The 22704-nt window shown below is 53.0% G+C and overlaps 2 protein-coding genes across 7 annotated transcripts; one reads left to right on the forward strand and one right to left on the reverse strand.

Annotated features, from left to right (window-relative positions):
• The first annotated feature begins 249 nt into the window (after window positions 1-249).
• Window positions 250-16119, forward strand: ITPKC (inositol-trisphosphate 3-kinase C). The gene is made up of 7 exons (XM_026009917.2): window positions 250-1459; window positions 5413-5512; window positions 8198-8411; window positions 9700-9904; window positions 11887-11988; window positions 12604-12675; window positions 14657-16119. Exons 1-7 carry the CDS (start codon window positions 377-379, stop codon window positions 14858-14860), a joined length of 1980 nt encoding a protein of 659 aa, XP_025865702.2. The 5' UTR covers window positions 250-376; the 3' UTR covers window positions 14861-16119.
• ACTMAP (actin maturation protease) lies at window positions 16116-22640 on the reverse strand. Of its 6 annotated transcripts, none has more exons than XM_026009992.2 (6): window positions 21696-22640; window positions 19994-20062; window positions 19410-19534; window positions 18799-18928; window positions 18583-18653; window positions 16116-17842 (listed from the first exon to the last, which is right to left on the reverse strand). In XM_026009992.2, the coding sequence occupies exons 1-6, from the start codon at window positions 21971-21973 to the stop codon at window positions 17505-17507; spliced, it is 1011 nt and encodes a 336-aa protein (XP_025865777.2). In that variant the 5' UTR covers window positions 21974-22640; the 3' UTR covers window positions 16116-17504. The 6 variants fall into 6 exon arrangements, with proteins under 6 accessions (XP_025865777.2, XP_072609218.1, XP_025865781.2 ...); XM_072753117.1 differs by having other exon boundaries at window positions 22415-22612; XM_026009996.2 differs by lacking the exon at window positions 19994-20062 and having other exon boundaries at window positions 22415-22640.
• Window positions 22641-22704: the final 64 nt, after the last annotated feature.

Below are 22704 nucleotides of genomic sequence, written 5' to 3' on the forward strand. Positions count from 1 at the left end.
GCTAAGTTGGTCACTCGAGGAGGCAGGTAGGTCGGATTAGTTGCGGGGTCTAGGAAGGGGCCACACCGCCCCGCAGCCGGGAGCCCGGTGGCCCATATCCAAGCTGGAGCAGCTCCGAGCGCTCGGAGCCCCGCCCCTCTCATTGGAGCGGGCGGGACCAGGCGAGGCCCGCCCCCTTGCGTCACGTCCGGTGGGGGCGGGGCTTCGGGGCTTTCCCGGCGGGGCGGGGAGAGTATCGGTTAACCCCTGCGTGGCCGACCGGGCAGGACTCCGCCGGCCGGAACCCGCGAGTCGGGGCTCCCCAGCCACACCCCTCGCGGGATTTAAAGGGGCCGGAGGGGCCGGGTGGGTGGAAGCCCGAAGCTAGGGAGCGGGCATGCGGCGCTGCCCGTGCCGGGGGAGCCTGAGCGAGGCAGAGGCCGGGGCGCTGCCGGGAGCGGCCCGCATGGGGCTGGAGGCGCCGCGAGGGGGGCGGCGGCGGCAGCCCGGGCAGCAGCGCCCTGGGCCCGGCGCAGGGGGCCCGGCGGGGCGGCCGGACGGGGGCGGGCCGTGGGCCGGGACCGAGGGGTGCAGCCTCCACACGGAGCCCGAGAGGGTCGGCCTCGGGCCTGAGCCGGGGACAGACGGACAGGGTGAGCCTGAAGCAGCTGGCCTCGGAGGGGACACAGAACGGCCCGGCCGAAGGACGGAGCCAGACAAATCCAGCCTCCGGACGTGTCCAGAAAGGAGCAGCCACTGGTCAGAGCTGGAGACAGCCGGTCCCTGGACGGAGACTGGGACAGATGGCTTTTGGACGGATCCACACAGGTCTGACCTCCAGTCTCAGTCAGAGAGGGCCAGCCTCTGGACGCAGCGCGGTGTTTCGGGGCCGTGGACAGAGACAGAAAGTCATGGGTCACAGACCCAACCAGAGAGGGCCAAGACCTGGGCGCATAACCTCTGGACCCATAATAACAGGTCCAACCTCCGGACTCAGCCAGAGGGGGGCCGTACCTCAACAGGGCCAAATGCTGGTGGCTCTTGGAAAGAACTGTACACTGATGGCTCCCAGATACAACGGGATACTGGAACCGCCTGCACACAGGTTGGCACTGATGGCTTCCCAACACAGCAAGATACTGTTGGCTCCTGGACACGGCCTGGCACTGATGGTCCCCAGACAGAACCTGGGACAGACTGTTTTTTGGGCGAATCCAAGCAGGATGGCCCATTAGAGGAACCAGAACCTGGGGAGTTGGGGACGCACCTGTACTCTCACCTGGAGTGTAGCCTCCTGACCCCTGTACCCCGCCTTATCATCACTCCTGAAACACCAGAGCCCGAGGCTCAGCCAGTGGGACCCCCCTCCCGTGCTGAGGGGGGCAATGGCGGCTTCTCCTCTGCCTCCTCTTTCGACGAGTCTGAGGATGATGTGGTGGCCGGGGGCGGAGGTGCCAGCGACCCCGAGGACAGGTCTGGGGTGAGTGGGGACCGTCCTGCCCTTAAGCCACATCCCCCCAGACCCCTAACCACTCCCCCACCCCCGCTTTTGCTTTGAGAAGTTTTCTAGCAGCCACCAACAATTTCATCTCCCGGGCACCGCTTCCACCTGTCGACCTCCTCCCTCTGACAGCCGGATTACCAGCCCACTCCAGGCCCCCTCCTAATCCTTTCCTTTTCTCCTCCTCCACGCCTCTGGTCCTAGGGCCTAAAATGGGCAGCCACTGGCTGACTTAATGGTGCCCAGGAACTCCTGAAATTGTGTGATCGTGTGAGTCTGTGTGCATGCACACATAGACTTTTGCAGCAAGTGTGCATGACTTCTGTTGGATCTTCTCGAAAGTATGTAACCTCAAAATCTGAAGAGCTCTAGTGTAGGAAGACAGAAAGGTACACCTTTTATCCCAAATTTTTTAGTCTAGGGCCTGTGGCTGTCTTAAGGGGTCATGAACCTTTGCTACCCTTGAGCCATTCACTTTTGTAGGGAGTAAGCTCCCCCAGCTTTTATCAAATTCTTAAAGGGCTGTGTGAGCCCCAAATGCTAAGGACCCCCAACTTAACCAGGGACCTTCCTGGTCTCCCCCACACTCCCCAGAGGGCCCTCTGCAGATTCTTGTTTACATCCTCCACCTTCACTCCCAGCTTGGGTGCGGTTCTTCCCTGGTGAATCAGGAGGGCTGGCAGGGCAGGTTCAGGGAGGGTCAGCACAGAGGCAGGTGTGAGAACCTCAAGTGGGTTGGCCTACTGGGTCCTCCCATTCTCCTGGGGCCTCTGGCTGGCGTCTGCCCTGAGCCCCCCTCACCCCACAGGCCTCCCTTAGGAACATGCTCACACATGTGGCCATGGGTAGAGACAGACCTGCCTCAACCTGCCTGTGCCAGAGGAAAGGAGCTAACCCTCTGGTCTTTCTGCCTTAACTATTCCCTCCACCTACTCTCTCACGTTCTTGGCATTTCAAAACAGCTGATCTGGAAGTGGATGGGGAAAAAAATAGCAGCTAGCTCTCACTTATGCCCAGCTCTATATACTAAGCTCCTCACTCGAATTAACTCACTTAATCCTCATGGCAGCCCTATGAGGTAGATACTATTATTATTCCCATTTCATAGATGGGGAAACTGAGGTCCAGACAGGTCATGACGCCCGTCCAAGGTCACACATTTTGGAAGACACAGACCTGGGATTCAAACCCTTGGAACACCAGGCAGTTTTCTAAGTGCTGTGTATGTGTTAATCCTGAGTCCTCATAACAGCACTATGAGATCGGGATTATGATCGTGTGTATTTCTTTCTTTTTTTTTTGATCGTGTGTATTTCATAGATGAGGAAGCTGGTTCAGAGAGGTTTGGTCACTTGCTCAGGGTTGGCCAAGGCCAACCTTGGTCGGAGCCAAGATTCTAATTCAGTTTTGGTTTGGCTGAGTTTAAAACCCTGTTATTTCAGCCTCTGGGGTGTATGGATGGATCCGTCCCTAACTCGCTTTTCTCCCAGACCTCCCTGTCTCCAGTTTTTCTTCATCCTTCCAGAATCTGCCTCCCAGACCCACTTCTGATCAACTTGTGAACTTTCCCTGCTTTCCGTGCCTTCTGTGGCTCCCCAGGGCCTTCCAGATAGTGATCAGAAGTTCAGTCCTGTGTTCAGAGCTTCCTGTCTCCAGGCGGCTTCCCGGCCTCCCCTCCTGTCCCTCTCCACTGCCACAAAGCCAAAGGCCACACTGTTCCTTGAACACCCTGCCACCGTCCTGCCTCCCCTCTTTGCTCAAGCTGTTCCCACTGCCCAGAAAACAAACTCTTGCTTCCTTCCTGCTTAATTTTGAAATCCCATCCAACCTGCAAGTCCCACTACTTTCTTCCTTTCCTCCCTGCTTCCCTTCCTTCTCACATCCCTCCTGTCCTCCTAATCAGACAACCAACAGTCCTTGAGCCTCTGTTCTGTGTCTGGCCCTGTGTTGGCTCCGCGGGGGACACAGTGGGGACAGAGACATTACCCTCCTGGGGCGCCCAGGCCAGTGGAGAAGACAGACCCATCACCATACAGAGTGGTCAGGGCTGGGAAGGGAGAAGCTGAGTGTTGTGGCAGACCATGGGGTGAGTGTGGGGGGGTGGTTATGGGGTGTGATTGGCTGCACCTGGGGTATCAGAGAGGGCTTCCAGGAGGAGGGGGCATGAGTGATGAGACCACCGTGAAACCATCAGAGAAAGCCTGGATTAACCATCAGGTCCAAGAAAGAGACAAGATACTGAATCTGCTTACGATTAAAAAAAAAAAAAAAAAAAGAAGACCATTATAACTAACCTCTTTCAATCCAAACAAGGTTTTGGAGTGAGTGGCTATTGTGTGCTAGGCCATGGGATGGAGACACAGGCATAACCATGATAACCCCAATCCCTGCCTTCAGAGTTCATAGTCCATCCAGGGGTATAGTCTGTAAGCCCAGGGCAGTGGGTTCTAAGTTAGAACCCTAGCACTGTACTGTGTGACTTAGGCAAGTGACTTCATCTCTCTGAGCCTTTGTTTCCTCTGTAACACATAGTCAACAATCCTCCTGGAGTTGTGTTTTTAGGATTAAGTAGGTTATGGCTCACCGAGTCTTTGTCATTGTGCCTGGAATGTTCCAGGTGCTTAGTAAACAGGAACTTTTATTAATCACCTCCTCTCCATGGCTGGCAGTTGGAGGGTAGAAGGAATAGCCCTTCCTGAATCCTACATTCCCAACACCCTGCCTCTGCTTGACCTTCCCACCATCAGTTCGATGTCTGCTAGGTAGCTGGGCTCTGAGCAGATGGGAGAGAACATGGCTAATGCCAGGGTAGTGGGGTCTCCTTCCCTAACACTTGCCTAAGGGGCTGTCATGTGTTTGGAGCCAAGAATATATTCTTGTATGTGCATGTGTGCTCATGCATGTGAATCAGACACTGACCCTTTTCAAGAACCTCTTGACTGAGTCAACATGATACAACCGAATCTTTGTTTTCAGTTTGCTTTACTGGTTTTCTGTTGCTTGTTCGCTCTCTTTCTTTGCTTCTATTTATCTTTTTCTGTTATTTTGTATCCCTGTCTCCCTTTCTGGGTTTCTATATTTTCTTTCTTTGTCTTTTGGTAACCCTGTCTCTGTATTAGTCAGGCTCGGTCAGGGTTTGCTATAGCAACAAAGAACCCCCAAATTTATTGACTTAGAAAGCACAGGATTATTTCATATTGCGCATGGACCATGGGCCACTGGTGGGTGAGGAGGCTCTACTCCATGCTGTCTTTACTCAAGGCCCAGACTGAGGAAGCTTCTATTTCTCTTTCCACGGTCCCTACCCCCTTCTATAGCAGGGCAAAGGACACAGAGAATCATGTACTGGCTTTAACGCTTCTGCTCACATTTCACTGGCCACAGCAAGTCAGTAGCCTAAGTTCAAGATGGCAGGGACATCCTGGCAGGGGGGGAACTGGGGCTTTTTTGTGAGCAGCTCCCATGACTATCCCCATTTCCATCTCTGCCCATCTCTGTCATCACCTTGTCATCTGCTTCTGTTTTTGTCTTTCTCTGTGGTTCAGCCTCCCCTCATCAACTCCTGCTTCTGTTATCACCTCTAGAAGGTTTGACTTGGTTTTGGGACAGAAGTGAGGTTTCTAAGTGTTTGGTGTGTGTCTGTGGAGGGGAAGACTTGGGGGCTGCTTGTTACTACAGCAAGACCTGACCTATTTGTACTCATTTGAGAAGGACAGAGAAAAACAGACAGACTCTTCCCCACCTTTGCTGAGGCTTTTGGGGGATCTCTAGATGACTGAAGTAGTGGGCCTTGCTCACCCCAGTGAGCTGGGAACAGTGATCTCCTGGCCCTGGAAGGCCCCCTGGTCCACCTGGTTTCCCTTAATGCAACATCTCCACCCCCTTCCTTCCCTAGCCCTGGCACTGATCCCACCCTGCTTTGCCTCACACAGAATAAACCGTGGAAGAAGCTGAAGACGGTTTTGAAATATTCGCCCTTCGTGGTTTCCTTCCGAAAACACTACCCTTGGGTCCAGCTGTCAGGACATGCTGGTGAGAGCAGGGGTGCAGGGGATGGTGGTGGGGGCAGGTGGCAGACTGGCTGGGCAGAGACACCCAGGCCAGGGAAAGAAAGTTCTAGAGCCATTCTCTGGAGTTCAACTTGCCCCGTATGTCAGATGGGTGGAGAGCGTCCACTTTATGAGTCTTTTATGGGAAGTGCTTAGGGCTGGGCCGAGCCATCCTTACATCAGGGCTGAGGGCTGCTCCCTGTTGTCTCAGTGCCAGGGGGATGGGGGAGCAAATCCTCAACCCTGGGGAAAAATGGTCCTGGGCTCAATTCCTCATGCTGCACTTTATATATGGATGATCCCAGGCAATTTACTTTCTCTCACTGGGCCTTAGTTTTCTCACCATACCTCCCTTGCAGGCTTAACTGAAGGGTTAATATAAAAATGTATATGAATGGGTTGCCTGGCTGGTTCGGTTGATAGAGCATGTGAGGTTTTGTTTTTTGTGTTTTTTTTTTAAGATTTTATTTATTTATTCATGAGAGACACAGAGAGAGAGAGGCAGAGACACAGGCAGAGGGAGAAGCAGGCCCCCTGAGGGGAGGCTGATGTGGGACTCAATCCCGAGACTCCAGGATTACAACCTGAGCTAAAGGCAGACGCTCAACCATGGAGCCACCCAGGTGCTCCAAGCATGTGACACTTAATCTCAAGGTTGGGAGTTCAAGCCCCACATCTGGTATGGAGCCTACTTAAAAATAAAATAAAACATCTTTAAAAAATAATTAAAAAACCCAAAATGTATATGAAGATTGAGACATGGGCCCCTCGTAAATATAAACAATCATCCTTTGTTCTCTCCTCATGTCCAAAGTATAGTAGGCCCTCAATAAACAGCAGCTCTAATGGCTTTCCCCAGAACCTAGCATGATGTCTCAGACACATAGTAGCACCGTGCCCATCATCACATAGCATTTTCTGTAAAGGGTTAGATAGTAAATACTCTAGGCTTTGTGGGCCATACAGTCTTTGTCACAACTACTCAACTCTGTTATTGCAGCACAAAAGCAGCCATAGATAATACAGAAACACAAAAATGTGTCTGTGTTCCAATAAAACTTTATTTACAAAAACAGTACTGGTGGCAACTAGACAAATTGGGCCCACCAGGAAAGAAAGACAGAAGGGAATTTACCTAACTTGTTTGTCCCTAGATCTGAGTCATTGAAAAGGCCAGCTCCCCTGCTACTGAAAACACAGGGCTGCCATGTCTATGCGTTCTAGTTATTCTAACTGGGTTAAGATACCAAAAACAAACAAACAAACAAAAAACAAAACAAAACAAAACAAAACAAAACAAAAACCCTCATAAGTTAATGGTGGTTAAACAAAAACTTAGTGGAGTAAAAAAAAAAACATTTTATTACCCTTACAGGTTTTGGGTCAGGATCCAGACAGGGCATGACAGGGGTCGCTTCTTGCTGCTTCATGGTATCTGAGAACTCAGCTAGGACAGCTTGAATGCTGCAGGGCAGAAACTTTTGAGATTTATTCACTCATGGGCCTCATGATCAATTGTTGGCTAGGTCTCAGGGCCACTGGCTGGAAAGCTTTTTTTTTTTTTTTTTTTTTTCATTTTATTTACTTATTTATTCATGAGAGAGAGAGAGACAGAGATATAGGCAGAGGGAGAAGCAGGCTCCATGCAGGGAGTCCGATGTAGGACTTGACCCTGGGACACCAGGGTCATGCCCTGGGCTGAAGGCAGGTGCTCAATCACTGAGCCACCCAGGCGTCCCCAAGTAGTCTGCTTTCTTACGTGGCTGCTCAGGACCACGAAGCAAACATCTCTGCCAATAAAGTCGAAATCACATCTCCTCTTGTGGCCTAGACTCTGAAGTCACAGTATTGCTTCTGCCATCAGCCCTCCCAGATTTAAGGGGAGAAAAATTAGATTCCACTTCTTGATGGGGAGTGGTGAAATTCTAGAAGAACATATGGGGCAGGAGCTATTGCTGCAGCCCATCTTTGGAGAATATAACCTGAAAATACAATTTGCCTCAATAAGAATTTGTAATTCTGGGGCATCCCGAGTGGCTCAGCAATTTAGTGCCACCTTTGGCCCAGGGTGTCATCCTGGGGACCTGGGATCGAGTCCCATGTCAGGTTTCCTGCATGGAGCCTGCTCTCCCTCTGCCTGTGTCTCTGCTCCGCCCCCCCCCCCCCCCCCCCCGTCTCTTATGAATAAATAAATTAAAATATTTTTAAAAAAAGAATTTGTCATTCTAATCTACACAGTCTGCATGGTCCAGGAAATGCCAGAATTGTCATTTAACTTAAATGGGCCCCAATTAGCATTGTGGGACTCCAGGCAGAAACAAATGCAAATCTGCTCTAGAGCGTCATGCTCTCGACTCAAATCACGCAAAAATTCCCACAGCTGATCATGAGCTCACAATCTGAAATGACAAAACAAATGAAAAAAAACAAACAATAAAAAAACAAATGAAGACACTAGGTGCTATGAACAGGACTCTTTAAACAAGGAGCAGCAGTATGGTCATTCCCTTGGCACATCCTGGCCAAGACTGTGAGATTTGTAGGGAGGGAGAGAAAGCCTTTTGGAAGGGTCAGGCAAGATGAGGGCAACCAGGATCTGATGAATGGGGAGAGAAGATTCTCTGGCTGATCCAGCTTCTGACCCTCTTGTCGGTTGTGCTGCTCCTAGGGAACTTCCAAGCAGGAGAGGATGGTCGGATCCTAAAGCGTTTCTGTCAGTGTGAGCAACGCAGCCTGGAACAGCTGATGAATGACCCCCTGCGGCCTTTCGTGCCCACCTACTATGGTATGGTACAGCGGGATGGTCAGGCCTTCAACCAGATGGAAGATCTCCTGGCGGATTTTGAGGGCCCTTCCATTATGGACTGCAAGATGGGCAGCAGGTAGGTTCAAGGGTGGCCATGGGGCAGAGGTGGAGCATCAGGAAAGGGCATTTTTGAAGATGGTACTACTCAGTCTTCAAAGTGGTTGTACCAACATACATTCCCATGAGCAGTATGTGAGAGTTCCAGTTGTTTTATCTTCTCATCAATATTTGGTATTGCCTATTTTATTAATTTTAATCATTCTGGTGAGTGTCTCATTAGGATTTTAATATCTCTTTCTCTGATGACCAAAGAAGTTGAGTGTTGGTTGGTTGGCCATTTGGAAATCCTCTTTTGAAAAGTTCTGCTTTGAATATTTTGCCCATTTTTCTATTGGGCTATCTGTTTTTTGTTGTTTTTTTTTAATGACTCTGCATATTCTGGATACAAGTCTTTTATTGGATATCCACACACACATTCTCCCTTTCCTATATCAATCTTTTTTTTTTTTTTTTTTTTTTTTTTTTTTTTTAGAGATAGAGAGATAGAGGATGGAGGAGGGTATTGGCAGAGGGAGAGGAAGAGAGAATATCCCAAGCAGTCTCTATGCCCAGCACACTGAGATCATGACCTAAGCAAAGATCAAGAGGTGGATGCTCAACCAGCTGATCCATCCAGGCATTCCCCATTTCACTCCTTAATAACAGAAGCACTTTTAGTTTAGGCCCGTTTGTCATTTTTCATTATGATTGGTAGCTTTGTGTTTAAGAAATCTGCCTACTCCAAGATTGTAAAGATCTCCTATGTTTTCTTTTACAAGCTTTATTGTTTAAACTTTCACATCTAGATTTGAAATCCATCTAAAATTAATTTTTATACATGGTGTGAGGTAGGTATTGAAGTTTCCCCCACCTCCTCCATATGGCAATCCTATTGACTCAGCACCATTTATTGAGAAGACTTCCCTTTTCCCATTTTTTTTTTTTAAGACTCCATTTATTTATTCATGAGAGAGACACACAGAGAGAGGCAGAGACATAGGCAGAAGGAGAAGCAGGCTCCATGCAGGGAGCCCTATGAGGGACTCAATCCCGGGTCTCCAGGATCACACACTGGGCTGCAGGCGGTGCTAAACTGCTGCACCACCGGGGCTGCCCCCCTTTTCCCATTGAATTGCTAGGCCTTCTTTGTCATAATTTGGGTGAATGTACGTGTGTGTGTCTGTTTTTAGACTCTCTGCTGGTCCATCGATCTGATTGTCTATTCTTGCATCATGCTGTAGTTTTATAACTTGTCTCGATATCAGGGAGTGTGTCCTCCATCTTTGTTTCTCATAGTGTTCTTTGTCACATCCTCTGTGTCCCAGGACCTACCTGGAGGAGGAGCTAGTGAAGGCACGAGAAAGGCCCCGGCCCCGGAAGGACATGTATGAGAAGATGGTGGCTGTGGACCCCGGGGCCCCCACCCCTGAGGAACATACCCAGGGTGCTGTCACCAAGCCCCGCTACATGCAGTGGAGGGAGACCGTGAGCTCAACTTCCACCCTGGGCTTCCGGATTGAGGGCATCAAGGTGGGGGCCAGGAGCCACTAGCCTGTTGCCAGAAGGCTGAGAACTAGATCAGAGGCTGGGCTTCTCGGGGAACATGGTTGTCAGGGAAAGCTGGAAAGAACCAGGACATGGAGAAAGAGCAGAAGACTTTCAAAGATGAGTAGACAGGGGCTCAGGAGGTCCTGCTTCTCTGTCACCCCCATCAGTGACCAAGATTTGTTTATCTGTCTCTCTGAACAGCTCCTGAGTCCATCTGCTCCCCCTCCCCATGACCCTGCCCTAGTCTGCCCATCTCTCCCACCCTGACCTCCCTGGCCTCTCCTGTCCTAGTCTCCCTGGGCTCCTGGGTCCTGGTCTCACTCCCTCTGATCCTTATCTAACACAGCAGCTGGAGGGATCCTTTTTCCCCCGTATGGAGAAAGATTTTCTTTTTTTTTTTTTTCTTTCCTTTCTCCTTTCTCTCCTTTGTTATAAATTACATCTAATTGCTTGAAGAGGAATTTGCACAGTTCAAAAGTCAAAATAATAAGAAAGGGTATAATGTCTCTCCCAGCCCCACTGCGGTCCTTTCCAATCTCTCCCTCTACCCCCGCCTGCTCCTGGAGAACCAGTTTAGGCTTTCTCCTGATTCTTCCCGCAAATACAAACCAATGCAATTGCATATCCTCAATTTTCTTCCTCCCATTCTTACACAAAAGGTAGCAGAACCCTGGAGAGTTTTCCATATTGTTCCATAGAAAATATGCCTGCCTGCCTGCCTGCCTTTCTTTCTCTTCCTTCCTCTGTTCCTATCTTTCTCAGCTGTGTAATAGCTTTCTGTGGGTGAGAAACAGTCCCCTACAGATGGCCACCTGGGTTTCCATTTTTTGCCATTACAAACAGTGCCTCAGTGAATCACTTTGTACATAAAACACTTTGTTAAGTGTGTACAGTTGGTTGTAGTCGAGATTCTCAGAAGCAGGAGGACAGTGTTGAAGATGAGGTGCAATGGGAGTTTTGCGAGAGATTGTCAGACTCCTTTCACAAGGGTGGAAACATTGTGCACCCCACCAGTGATACATGGGGTGCCTGTTTTCCCACAGCCCCATGAACCATCTTTCCGAATTGTACATCTGACTCATTCTTCTCTTCAAAATCCTTCCATGGCTCCCTCGTCCTTTCGGGAGAAGTTCCCTGGTCTAGGGGGCCCTCAGAGGTCTAGCCTAATCTTTTCCCCCTCTCTTCCTCCTTATCTACCTTCAGGCCACTGTGAAGCACTTTCATTTCCTTGAAAGAGCCCTGCTCTTTTCTGCCACGGAGCCTCTGCACATGCTGTTCCCTCTGCCAGGATTGTTCTTCCCACTACTGTTCCCCTGATTGACTCCCAGTCATTTTCCTGTCTCCTTTCAAATTTCACTTCCTTCAGGAAGCCTGTCTTGACTTCTATCCTGCTACATCAGGGTCCTCTCTTTACTTCCTCATTATTCTTATTTCCCGTTGTGATGATCTTATTCCATACCCGCCTTGTTCACCTGTCTGTCCTGTTACCTCTGTGTTATCAGTGCACACATGGCACCTGGCACACTTAACTGTGTGCCAGGCACTGTGTCATGTATCCCACACATCCAGTCTCTTCTAATCCTTGTACCAGCTTGAGGTAGTAAATATCAACGTAATCCCCATTTTCCAGATGTGGGAACTGAGGTTGAGGCCGGTGAAGTGGCTTGTTTAAGGCCGCCAGCTAGGAAGTAGCAGAGTCACTGTTCAAAGCCAGACCCACCCCTCTCCAAAGTCCACTTGGCTAGACTGGCTCGGCCAGGGGGTTCAAGGTTAGACTGGGAAGGACCGGTTGCTCTGGAGTGTGGCTTAGGGCGGGGTGGAGCTGGGCTGGCAGGTGGGCTGGCTCCTCCTGAACAGCCAGGAATGCTGGGACAGGCAGGTGGTCCTGGGAGGTGCCTGAGGCTGCTTGGTGTCAGGCATACGAAGGAAAAGGTATGACACTGCCTTCCCGCCTCGCCCTGCAGAAAGCCAATGGGACCTGCAACACCAATTTTAAGAAGACAAAGGAGCTAGAGCAGGTGACAAAGGTGTTGGAGGACTTTGTGGACGGGAATCGTGGAATCCTGGTGAGCGGGATACCCATGCCCTGAATTTGAGCAGCTTAAGATCACCACAGTCATTGTTCCTAAGGCAATGGCCTGCTTTAGGCTGAGGTTGGCCTCTACTGGCCTGCATTGTGTACCATCTGTGGTCAGCTGGTGTCTTGGCTGGAGCAGACTGGTCTAGGAGGGGCCTGCGCTCATATGTCTGGTGATGGGCTCACCATCTTGCCTCACAACTTGGCCACTTGTGTCTCATGATCCAGCAGGCTAGCCTGGGCTTGTTCCCAGGGTGGAAGCAGGTGGCCCAGAGAACAGATGAAAATGTAAGATGTCTTGATGGCTCAGAATGGCCACCATCATTTCTGCCCTGTTTTATTGGCCAGAGCACGTCCTTTGACCAAGCTGAGATTAAAGGGACTCGGACTCCACCTCTTGGTGGGAGGAGCTTCTAGGAATTATGGCTCTTCCTGTAATCTCCCAACCAGGCTCTTGCCTGTGCCACCCAGAGGCAACCAAGCCTCCACTCACCTCCCAGTGTCCCCAGGGTGGCTCCCCTGATCCCGCGCCGCGTCGGATCTCAAGGAGGGTAAGGACCCACGAAGCCCCTGTGCTAACCAAGAAATGCTCCCTCTCATACAGAGAAAGTATGTGGCACGCCTGGAAGAACTCCGAGAAGCTCTGGAGAACTCCCCCTTCTTCAAGACCCACGAGGTGCGAGCCCCAGCTGCCATTTGAGCAAAAGGCCCTGTGTGTTTGGGGGTCGGGAGGGGGGTGCATGTCAGCATCCAGGTGACACTGAAGAGAAACCATTCACAGAGTTACAGGGCAAAGCTGAACTCCCAAGTCTTGGGGTTTGCTCTTTTAGGGTAGGCAGCAAAGGGGATTTCAGGGAGATGGGACAGTTAGGAACATGGGCTTGAGCCAGGTGGTCTGCAATGAAGGATGTTCAACACTGGGCATGTGACTTACCTTCTAGGGCCTTGGCCTCCTTCTCGCACAGGGAAGAACAACGGTATCTTCCTCACGGGGCTGCTGAGGTGTTAGACCAGCAGACTTCAAGTGCCATTTGGAGCACAGAAGTGCATGTAACTCCTTGCTCCTAAAATTACTTTGTAATAATAATTATATCCAATTATGGGAACTGCCTTCCTGTTTGGTGGCTCTCCCCCCTCCCCTCCTCTGTCCCTTCGGCAGTCTGTGTCTCATTTTCTGGGCTGTCGCAGGAAGTCTGTGAAGTGGTGACCTCACTCGTGTCTTCTCCCTCCTCTCTCCTAGCTCCTCTACCTCTCCTCTTAGGCCCCCCTCACTTCTTTTTCCTGGAATCCCCAACTTCTGATAGATTCCTGATCTGGGAGTTGGGCCTCTAGGTTCAAGTCCCAGTCTGCACCCCCCAGCTACCTGGGCCTGCGACCTGCCTCCTGGGGATGGTGAGGACAGAGTGGATTAATACGTGGAAGCACGGCCCATATAGTAAACCCTTAGGTGCCAGTACTGTCATGTTGATTGCCATCAAATGTCATCCTCATCATCCTTGTCACTACCTTTGGGCTTTACACGCACGTCACAAGAGGAGGCCTCGGGACCTCATCCCTTTTGAATTCATGTTTCACTCACCTGGTGACTTGGCATTTTAAAAAATAAGTTGCCAACGTCTATAACATAAGACTTGACACCAAAATTGGGACTTCCGGTTTCCCTGGCCTGCTGGGCGACGTGGCAATAACTGGGTTGCTCACCGTACACCAACTGCCAAACAGAGTGGGGCGGCGGCTGCCCCTCCTGACAGCCACCTGCTCACCTGCCCAGTTACCTGGGTTCTCTGGGAGCAGTGGGGTTTGAAACCTGACTAGAAAAGGAGAGGAGCTTGCGTATTTGGAGTTCCATAAAGGCCACGAAAGTACTATTTCTAATTATAAACACCCCCTCCCCCCTGCCCAAGCCAGCATCTACCGAGAGCTGTGTGTCAAGCACCACAAGGCACTTCAAGAGTGTGAGGGTGGTGGATTGCTGCCAACGGCCTTAGCGGGTAGAGGCAGTCACCTTTCTCGGCCGGGGCTGAGCAGTTCTTCCACGGGGAAGGCATTATCCACTTCATAGTGCCCGCTGGGCTCCCTTGATCCATGTAAGATCCCGCAGGCATTTGAGTTTATACCCCGGCTTGAAAAAGGGTGATGGTGGGACTCCTGGGTGGCTCAGCGGTTTAGTGCCGCCTTCAGCCCAGGGCGTGATCCTGGAGACCCAGGATCGAGTCCCACGTCAGGCCCCCTGCATGGAGCCTGCTTCTCCCTCTCCCTATGTCTCTGCCTCTCTCTGTGTCTCTCATGAATAAATAAAAAAGTCTTAAGGAAAAAGGGTGATGGTTAACATTTGCCGCCCACTCGCTATACTGGCAGCTACCCTCAGAGCTGTATGTGGATGAATTCCCACACGTAACACGCACAGCAATCTTTGAGGCAAATGGTATTGTTATGCCATGATTCCCACTTTGTATATGAGCAAGTAGAGGCACAGGAAGGGTAAGTCACCTGCTCAAGGCCACCTAGCCCCAGTAGTGGCAGAGCCAGGATTTGAACCCAGACAAGCCTGGCTCCAGAGTTCATGGTCAGCTGCTCTGCTCAGCCACTTGCTGGGTGGGGAGGGCCCTGAGCCAGTGCTTGCTCCTCCCCCTAACCTCCTACCTCTCTCCCTGCAGGTGGTGGGCAGCTCGCTTCTCTTTGTGCATGACCACACTGGCCTGGCCAGGGTCTGGATGATTGACTTCGGCAAGACAGTGGCCCTGCCTGACCACCAGACGCTCAGCCACCGATTGCCCTGGGCAGAGGGCAACCGCGAGGATGGGTACCTCTGGGGTCTGGACAACTTGATCCACCTCCTTCAGGGGCTGGCCCAGGGTTGACCCACTTGCCCACTGCCAGGTTTACTTATTGGATGGTGCCCATCTGGCTGGTGGTGCCCCGGGATTGGCCACGGGGGTGGACCTTGGGGATAGCAAAGGTGGTGGTGTACACCACACAAGACGAGAGCGGAAGGTCTTTTTAAGGGTCTTGGAGACCACGTAGTGCCCGGAGGTTTTAGACTGGAGACGGGGTGTGACATGGCCGCATCTCACGGTGAATCAGAACCAGACTGGGTCCTCCCACCAGCCAGGAAAGTTTCTGAGGGGCTGCTGGAGACCATAACTAGCTCTGGGCCTCAACAGAACACAATTCAGAAGCCACAGGGTGTGGGTGTGAGATGGTGCCTCTCACTGTAGGAGCGACTATAGTCACTGCCTCCTTGCCAGCCTGCTCCCAGGCTCAAGCTGGCTCCTAGAGGCCAGGGGAGGGTCAGTTTCATCATTGGTGCCCCAGAGAACCAGCCCTCACCTGCGAACAGACGCAGGAGTGCCTGCCTGGGCGAGCTAGGACCCCAGGAGCACCTGCCTGCCTGGGAGAATTAGGGCCCCATCTGTTCATCTGGGAGCCATCCCAGGGCTGAAGGACTCTGGGGAGGGTGTGACACCATGGGGCTGGTCTGAGAGCTGCTGCTGTTGGGTGGGACCCAGTTCCCCCGGTCCTGCCCTCCCCTGGCCCCATGAGATCTTTCCCACTCCTGAAAGAACTATGCTGATCCCCTGCAGACCTAAACCACAGCCACATCCCATGTCAGCACTGTGACTAGCACAACCTCATTCCTTGGGCACCAGCCTCAGCCTTGGGACTTTCTCCTTTCCCCCCACCCCCTTGCCCTTGCTCCAAGCCAGCTGGTGGCAGGAAGGGCTTTCAGACATGGAAAAGCGGGTTTGGGAATCAGAGGTGCAGACTAGGTAGGTGGGGCCGCTGGCTGTGACATGGGGTTTGCAGCCTGGTCCAAACCAAAGACCTTAGCACCCTCAAGCGTGGGTGATGCCCCTCCATCCCCCTCCTCCTGCACCTGTCCCTTCAGCTTCCTAGCCTGAGGCTGGGAACCAGGCACCTCCCTCTTCCCTAAGCTGAAGCTCTAATGTGTCTTCCAGACCTGAGGAGGCGTGCTCCTTTTCTACTGATCGTCTTTATACTTATTTATATGAGAGAGATAGTTGTTAGCTGGGGCAGCATTGGGGAACAGGAGGCAAAAATCGCTTCACATCCTTTCCTCCTGTGCTGATGCTCCAATAAATCACACATTCAAAGTCAACTTTGTGGATTTTTTTCAAAACTCGCCACTAGTGCTGGGTGGGGTCATGTGATAATGACTAGTTTGGGATATAGATGCAGGAACAGAGCAGGCTGGTTCATCCATTCAGCATTCACCGAGCTGCTGCTCTTGTGCCTGGCTCTGTTGGACAACATGGGAAACATACTACTGACCAAGGTAGTTCCACGCTGTGCCCTCAGAGGCTCCTAGGACGGTGCACCAGACACTGCCAACCAGGTGCCAGGGCTGGGATGCTTTGGCTCACAGGTGCCTGGGGTGTGTGTGTGTGCGCGCACGCACACTCCTCTTTAGGGGAGAAACACCACACGGTACAGCTTCTCCAAATCAGACTGGGCACTGGGTACACAAGTGACCAAGACAGACCTGTTCCTCCCCTTTCACAGTGGAAGTGACAGGTATTCATTCAATTAATAACCTCTTCCTCCATGTCTGCATAGGTACTAACTGCTGGGTTTGAGTCCTGGCCTGCCACTGGCCAGCTCTGTGACCTTAGGCCAGTGAGTGCACTTCTCCAGGCCTTGGTCTCTCCATCTCTAAAATGGAAGGTCTAGTACCTTCCTTATTACCTGGCTGGAGAATTTGAGGAGATAAAACAGGCAAACGGGGTTGGCACATAGACCTGCTCTCAGAGGCACTTACTGTGGGTTTCTAAATCAGAACACAGAGAGGTTGGGAAGCAGCTGTGCCTGGGGCTGGGGAGTCTTCCCTGAGGAAGATGAGCCAAAAAGAAAAGTAAGGAGTTATCCTTAGCAGAGGATTGGGTGTGGGGGAATATGACACTTTAGGGACTTGAAGGGCCAGTATGGCTCATGGCTTGTGGCAGAAATCCCGGTGAGCTGGAGCTGGGAGAGTTTAATCCCTGTCCTGTGGAAAAGGACCTGCTGGAAGCTTCCCTGGAGAGGAGTGGTTAAGATCTGGTTTGCATTTTGAAAGGCAAGGCTCCCTAGGCTCCATGGAAACAGACATGGGGGCAGAAAGGGGTCCAGAGAGGAGTGTGCTGTAGAAGATGGTGGTCACCAGTGGGAAATGGCTGGATGCAACACTCAGGTGGGGCAGGCGGGACCTGCGGGCTGAGCTGTGGTCAGTTCCCTCCCTAGAGAGGGAGCTTGTCTCGCTGGCTCCTGGCTTTAACCCAGCCACACAGCAAGAGCCCAATACTGGGGGGCGGGCGTGTTGGAAGGGGATTGGACTGGATGGACTGGGGTGGGAGGGGGCCTCCACATGGAGGATCTCTGGCTGGAGGTTCCCCAGAACAGTCCACACCCATGGGCCGTCGCAAAGGGAGAAAATGGTGCATTGTTCAAAAGGTGAAAGAGCCAAGTGGTGGCCGGGGCCCTGTCACCCCCGCTCAGGGCTGCAGCAGGCTAGCGGCTGAAGTCCTGTGGTGTGAGGAGCAGGGCCTGACCACAAAGGCCGGCCTGCACCCCACCTGCAGGCACTACGTATGCCCTGCCGTCGGTGGCCCTTGAGGGCGAGAAGTCCGTCAGCTGCAGGTTGCTGTCCCGGACCTGGTCGTAGTCCCACAGCTGGTAATGCCAACTCTTGCCTTGCTTGGAGAGAAGGTAGACGGCTCCCGGGGACCCGTCCTCTGGCAGGGACGGTGGCTGGTGGAGGGTGCTGGGCGCCGGGTGGAACAGACCTGGCAGTTCGGGGTCCTCAGCATAGCCGGAGCTTGGCACAGCCTGCACACCCAGCAGAACCCCTGGGAGGAGAGGGGAGGGTGTGAGTGGGAGTGAGCCCTGACTCGGTGCTGGGGCTCACCAAGCTCCCCACAGCCCTTCAGGGCAGGTGTGGGTGCTGCCTCCACACTGCGTCTTGGAACAGTCAGCAGGGCTGTGGGCCCACAGCTGGGCTGGGAGGTGACCCTGGGTGTCTGGTTCCAGGGCTGCAGGCTTTTAAGTCTTGCCTCCAACAGTCTGGCAGCACAGGGAGGGGAGATGGCATTAAGCAAAAAAATGCTCAGAGGATCCCTCGAGGCCACAGACCTGGGCACGAGGGAGCCTCATCCAGGCCCCCCAACATGCAAGTCAGCCTTCGTGCAGGTGGGGTGGATGACAAGGCTGATCAAAGCTAACACTTACTGACATGTGCAACGCGCGTTCAGACTTGTGTACATTTTGCCCGTTGTCACCCCAATTTCCAGACAGAGGAAGGAAAGCCCAGAGTCACAGAGCCCGGAAGTGGCTGGACCAGATCTGGAGCCCACACTGATCCTAAAGTCAGTGTTATGAGTTTGTCTGTGGAAATCCTGATTAGCAGATACTGAGGCACCTGCTGCCTGCCAGGTCCCTACTAAGTACCCTGTGGGGACAGGGAAAGCCCAGCCCTGGTCCCTGCCTCGAGTATAGGAGAAGCGTCAGGGTCAGGTTGAGAATGTGGAGGGTGGTGAGGGTAATGGGACAAACAGGGTGAGCACACAGGGGTATAGGAGGGAAGACCCACCTGCGCTCACTGCCCAGTGGGCCTTGTGACCCTTCCTCTGACATGGCTCGTGGTTGAAGTCCTCGTCGTAGCTGGTGCTGGGGTTAAGGCCAAAGCTGCGGTGTGGCCCTGGTACCCACTCTTCTGTCCCCACCCAGCTCCCTCCTGGGCCCCGGGGTGTGGCCCTGGTACCCACTCTTCTGTCCCCACCCAGCTCCCTCCTGGGCCCCGGGATACGGGATGAGCAAGGGATGTCCAGAGACAAGGTGCTGCAGGACACGGGCTCTGTTGGGACCGCCCAGGCCACCGCAAAGATGCTCAACCTGGCAGCCCAATGCCTCCTGGGCCAGCTTGCCCATGTCAGCCACTGCAGGGGTGACACAGACAGAAGGATCACTGTGTGCCTGGCTCCAAACCATGGGCTAACTGGGGATCAGCTCCTCTAATCATCACTGCAACCTTGACGTCTTTGTACAAACACAGAAAATGAGGCACAGAGAGGGTAAGCTGCTTGTCACAGCCGCCCAGCACAGGGTAGAGTGGCAGAGCTGGGCTCAGAATGAAGACAACCCGGACGCCTGGGTGGCTCATGGTTGAGCGTCTGCCTTCAGCCCAGGGTGTGATCCTGGAGACTTGGGATCGAATCCCACGTCAGGCTCCCTTGCGTGGAGCCTGCTTCTCCCTCTGCCCGTGTCTCTGCCTCTCTACCCCTCCATGTCTCCCATGAATAAATAAAATCTTAAAAAAAAAAAAAAAAGAATGAAGACAACCCACCCCACACTCTACTGGGTGGGGAGAAAAGGGTTCCCTCACGCACGTGGCTTGAGACCTTTCTGCACCCAACTCACCGGAGAACATCTCTCCCTGGGCCGTGTAGCCTCTCTCCATGGCCACCTGCACAAGTTTCTCCAGCGGGACGCCACTGGGTGGTGCCAGGAGCGTGCCTGCCATCCATAGAGCCACCAGCCCGCACCTGGGGAGACACAGGCCCAGTCCCCCAACCCCTAAGTCATGTCTTTACGGGGTACCCTCTGCCCCCGAAGCTGGAGTGTGGGGAACAGGTCTGCGGCACTGGGTGAATTTCCCTCCCTCCCATGCCTGACAGGGAAGAGGGTGACCTTGGCCTGAGGCTAGGGCTGCAGTGCTGCAGGGCTGCAGGGAGAGTGGGAGAATAGGGAGAGGTCACCTGGGCTTCTAGGAGGAGGAGATACCAAAGCAGGGTCAGAGCTGAAGACTGTTCCCCTGCTTACTTGCTTGCTCATGCATTCCAACAGTTCACTGCGCATGCACCCAGGACCCCACTCTCCAGTCCCCTGCTTCCCCTCCCCTCCACCTCCTCTTAAGCTGCCTGGGATGTACCCACACCTCCCACCCTACAGATGGGTCCTCAGGAAGCACAGCAAAGTTCGGGGTCCCAGATCAGGGCACGTACTGAGGGCCTTCCTGGATGAGGGAGGGCAGGTCGGCACAGAAGAGGATCCATTGCAAGTCACTTCTGAAACTGAATCACAGTGTGCTCAGGTCACATGGACACCAGCTCCTAGATCCCCCCTTGAGGTCTGACTGGGAGTGTAGCTTGAGGGATGGGGAATGAACCCAGGCCTAGCTGTCCTAAGGCCTGAGGGCATCTCCAGGCTCTGATGCAACTGTATTCTCCCCAATGAGGCTTATTTCCCTTCTCCAGCCTTCAGAGTCCTTGTCTGCTCAGTGGGGATCATCCTCCCACCTGCTGCTCCCTTTGTTACCGAAGGGGCAAAGAACAGATGTGCAAAAGCTCTGCAACTTGGAGCCAGAAAAATGGATTAGGAGAAATTTCTTGAAGGGCTGTCTCTATATCCAAACCCTTCCTGTGATTTCCTTCCCTTCTCAAGCCTGTTAAATAGGGATGAAAATCCCTTAACTCAGCCTAGAGAAGAACCAGGTAACAACATGCTCCAGGCCTAAGAGATCACCTGCATGATGAGCCCTTGCAGGCCTGCTCAGCCCCACCCTTGGGGAAGTCACTCAGAAAATTTTGATCTCTGCGCTGCTGCCCCAGGGCTCAGGAGGGCTGGGAAACTTGCTTATCCAGTATTTCTGTTCCAAGGCCAGTTAAAGAGCAAGGCTGGGGGGAAAAATGTTCCTGGTTCCCAGGTTGGGGCAGCAACCTGATGGAAGATACCACGCCACAGTGATTAAAAGCACGAAGCCCTGTGCAAATCGGACTCTTTCTAAGTGCTGTGGCTAAGTGACTTCACCTCCATGAGCCTCAGTTTCCTTGTCTGCAAAATGATGTAATAATAGTTCTTATTATTAGAATCACCAAGAGAATGAAATAAATACCTAAAAACACTTAGAATAATGTTTGATATACAATACACGTGCACTATTGGGTGATGGTCAATATTCGCATTCAATTTTCCTCACTTGGGTTAGGAAAAATGTTCTAACCAAAGATTATAAACTTGTCTGGAGAGTTGAAAGTTTCTTCTCTGAGTCTGGGCAACTCACTTATTGTTAAACTGGGTCGTCCCAGCCCGGGTCTAGCCCCCTCTGGCCTGGGTCTCTGGGTGCTCCAGCTTCCCCCTGGGCTGTCAACTGTGTCACCACCTCCACTCCCCACAGGGAGCCCTGCTGTCTGTGCAAAGCCCTCCCACAGCTCCCAGGCGCCCCCAGGATAGACCACCTCCCTCCACATGGTGCCCATGCCCTGTGTGATCTGGCTCCTGTCCACCTGTGAAACCCCATGTTTACCAACCACCCCCGCCCCCAGCCCCGACCTGTTAAATATTTGCAGAGCCTTGAGAAGAACAACTCTTCATTTCAGCCTGGGCCTCTACACAGGCTGTTGACTCTTCTCAACCGGGGGAGCTCTCAGGGGCCCCTTCTCCAGGCAGGCCCCACTAACCCTCAGCCTTGGCCAGGCACGCCCTCATCACAGCTCTGATGCTCTGGGCTGTCACTGCTGAGGGAGGGATGGGTCTCTGCCACCAGGGTAGGTGCCCGTGAGGTCAGGCTCTTTGCTGAAGGCGCATCCTGAACAGGCCTAAGTAGGGGGCTGAGGCATGCAGGCTCCTTGACCTTGAGGAAACAGGAAACCCCAGGACAGGACGCAGTGACTGTCCCCAGGGACAGGTGGTTCAGGGAGACCCTACCGGTCCTTGTGCAGCTTCAGGAGCCTCTTGACGTCATCTCTGCTGCTGGGGACTGGGCCAGCTTTCTCTAAGGCTTCCTTCAGGAGCTGGCTCTTCTCCAAGCCAAAGACATGAGGGGGAGCCAGCCCCTTGACAGAGGGTGGAGGTGGCAGAGGAGGGGGTGGGATAGGGGCCTGGAGACTTGCCTGGGGTGGAGGAGGAAGTGGAGTGATGGGAGCTTGGGGAACAGGGGTCTGAGGAGCGGCTGGGGGCTCTTCAGGAGAGCACGGAGAAATCATTTTGGGGGTCTACAGCATGCAAGTGCTGGGAGGTCAAGAATGGGAGACGGTTGGATCCTCTAAAACAGGTTTGTCGCCGGGATGGACGTTCTGAGGGTTTTAGAGCAAAGTTCCAGAACTTGGCTGCTGAGCGGTGGGACTCAAAAGAACCAGGACTGACATTTGGACTCAAATCATCAGGAGATCTAAGAAGATAACAGGGCGGGTCCTTTATCCGCAACTAGATCTTGGTGTGGGGTTGGGCTGCAAGGCTCAAGGTGGGGGGGAGGGTAGTTAAGAGTTACTGTATTATCCGGAACGAGGTTTGGAAACTCGCGAGTCAGTTCTGGGAAAATGAAGGCCCCGCTCGGGTGGGATTGGGGGGCCGGGGCTACAGACTAGGGAATTTAGGCTCTGAAACCCCTCACATCCCGGACCCCAGTTCGGAACCTTGGAGCTGACCTTTGAATCAGCGCTCAAGAGATCAAAAAACACCCGGCAGGGAGAACGACTTAGTCGTGGAGAAGGTGCTGGAATCAGCGCGCAAAAGGAAAAGTCCTCCGGGTTGGGGACGGCAGAGACGGGAGGACGCTGGCAGCCGCGACACCGCTGGGAGCCGCAGGCGAGCCAGAAAATAAAGCCCGCCTCCCCTTCCACCAAAATGGCGGCCGCAGCACACATATTTCCCGTATCACGTGGCGGGGCCGGAGGCTCGTGCCCTTGGAGGGTCACGTGACGAGAGAAGGCGGGGC

Source organism: Vulpes vulpes, chromosome 1, assembly GCF_048418805.1.
Source record: "Vulpes vulpes isolate BD-2025 chromosome 1, VulVul3, whole genome shotgun sequence".
Lineage (NCBI taxonomy): Eukaryota > Metazoa > Chordata > Mammalia > Carnivora > Canidae > Vulpes > Vulpes vulpes.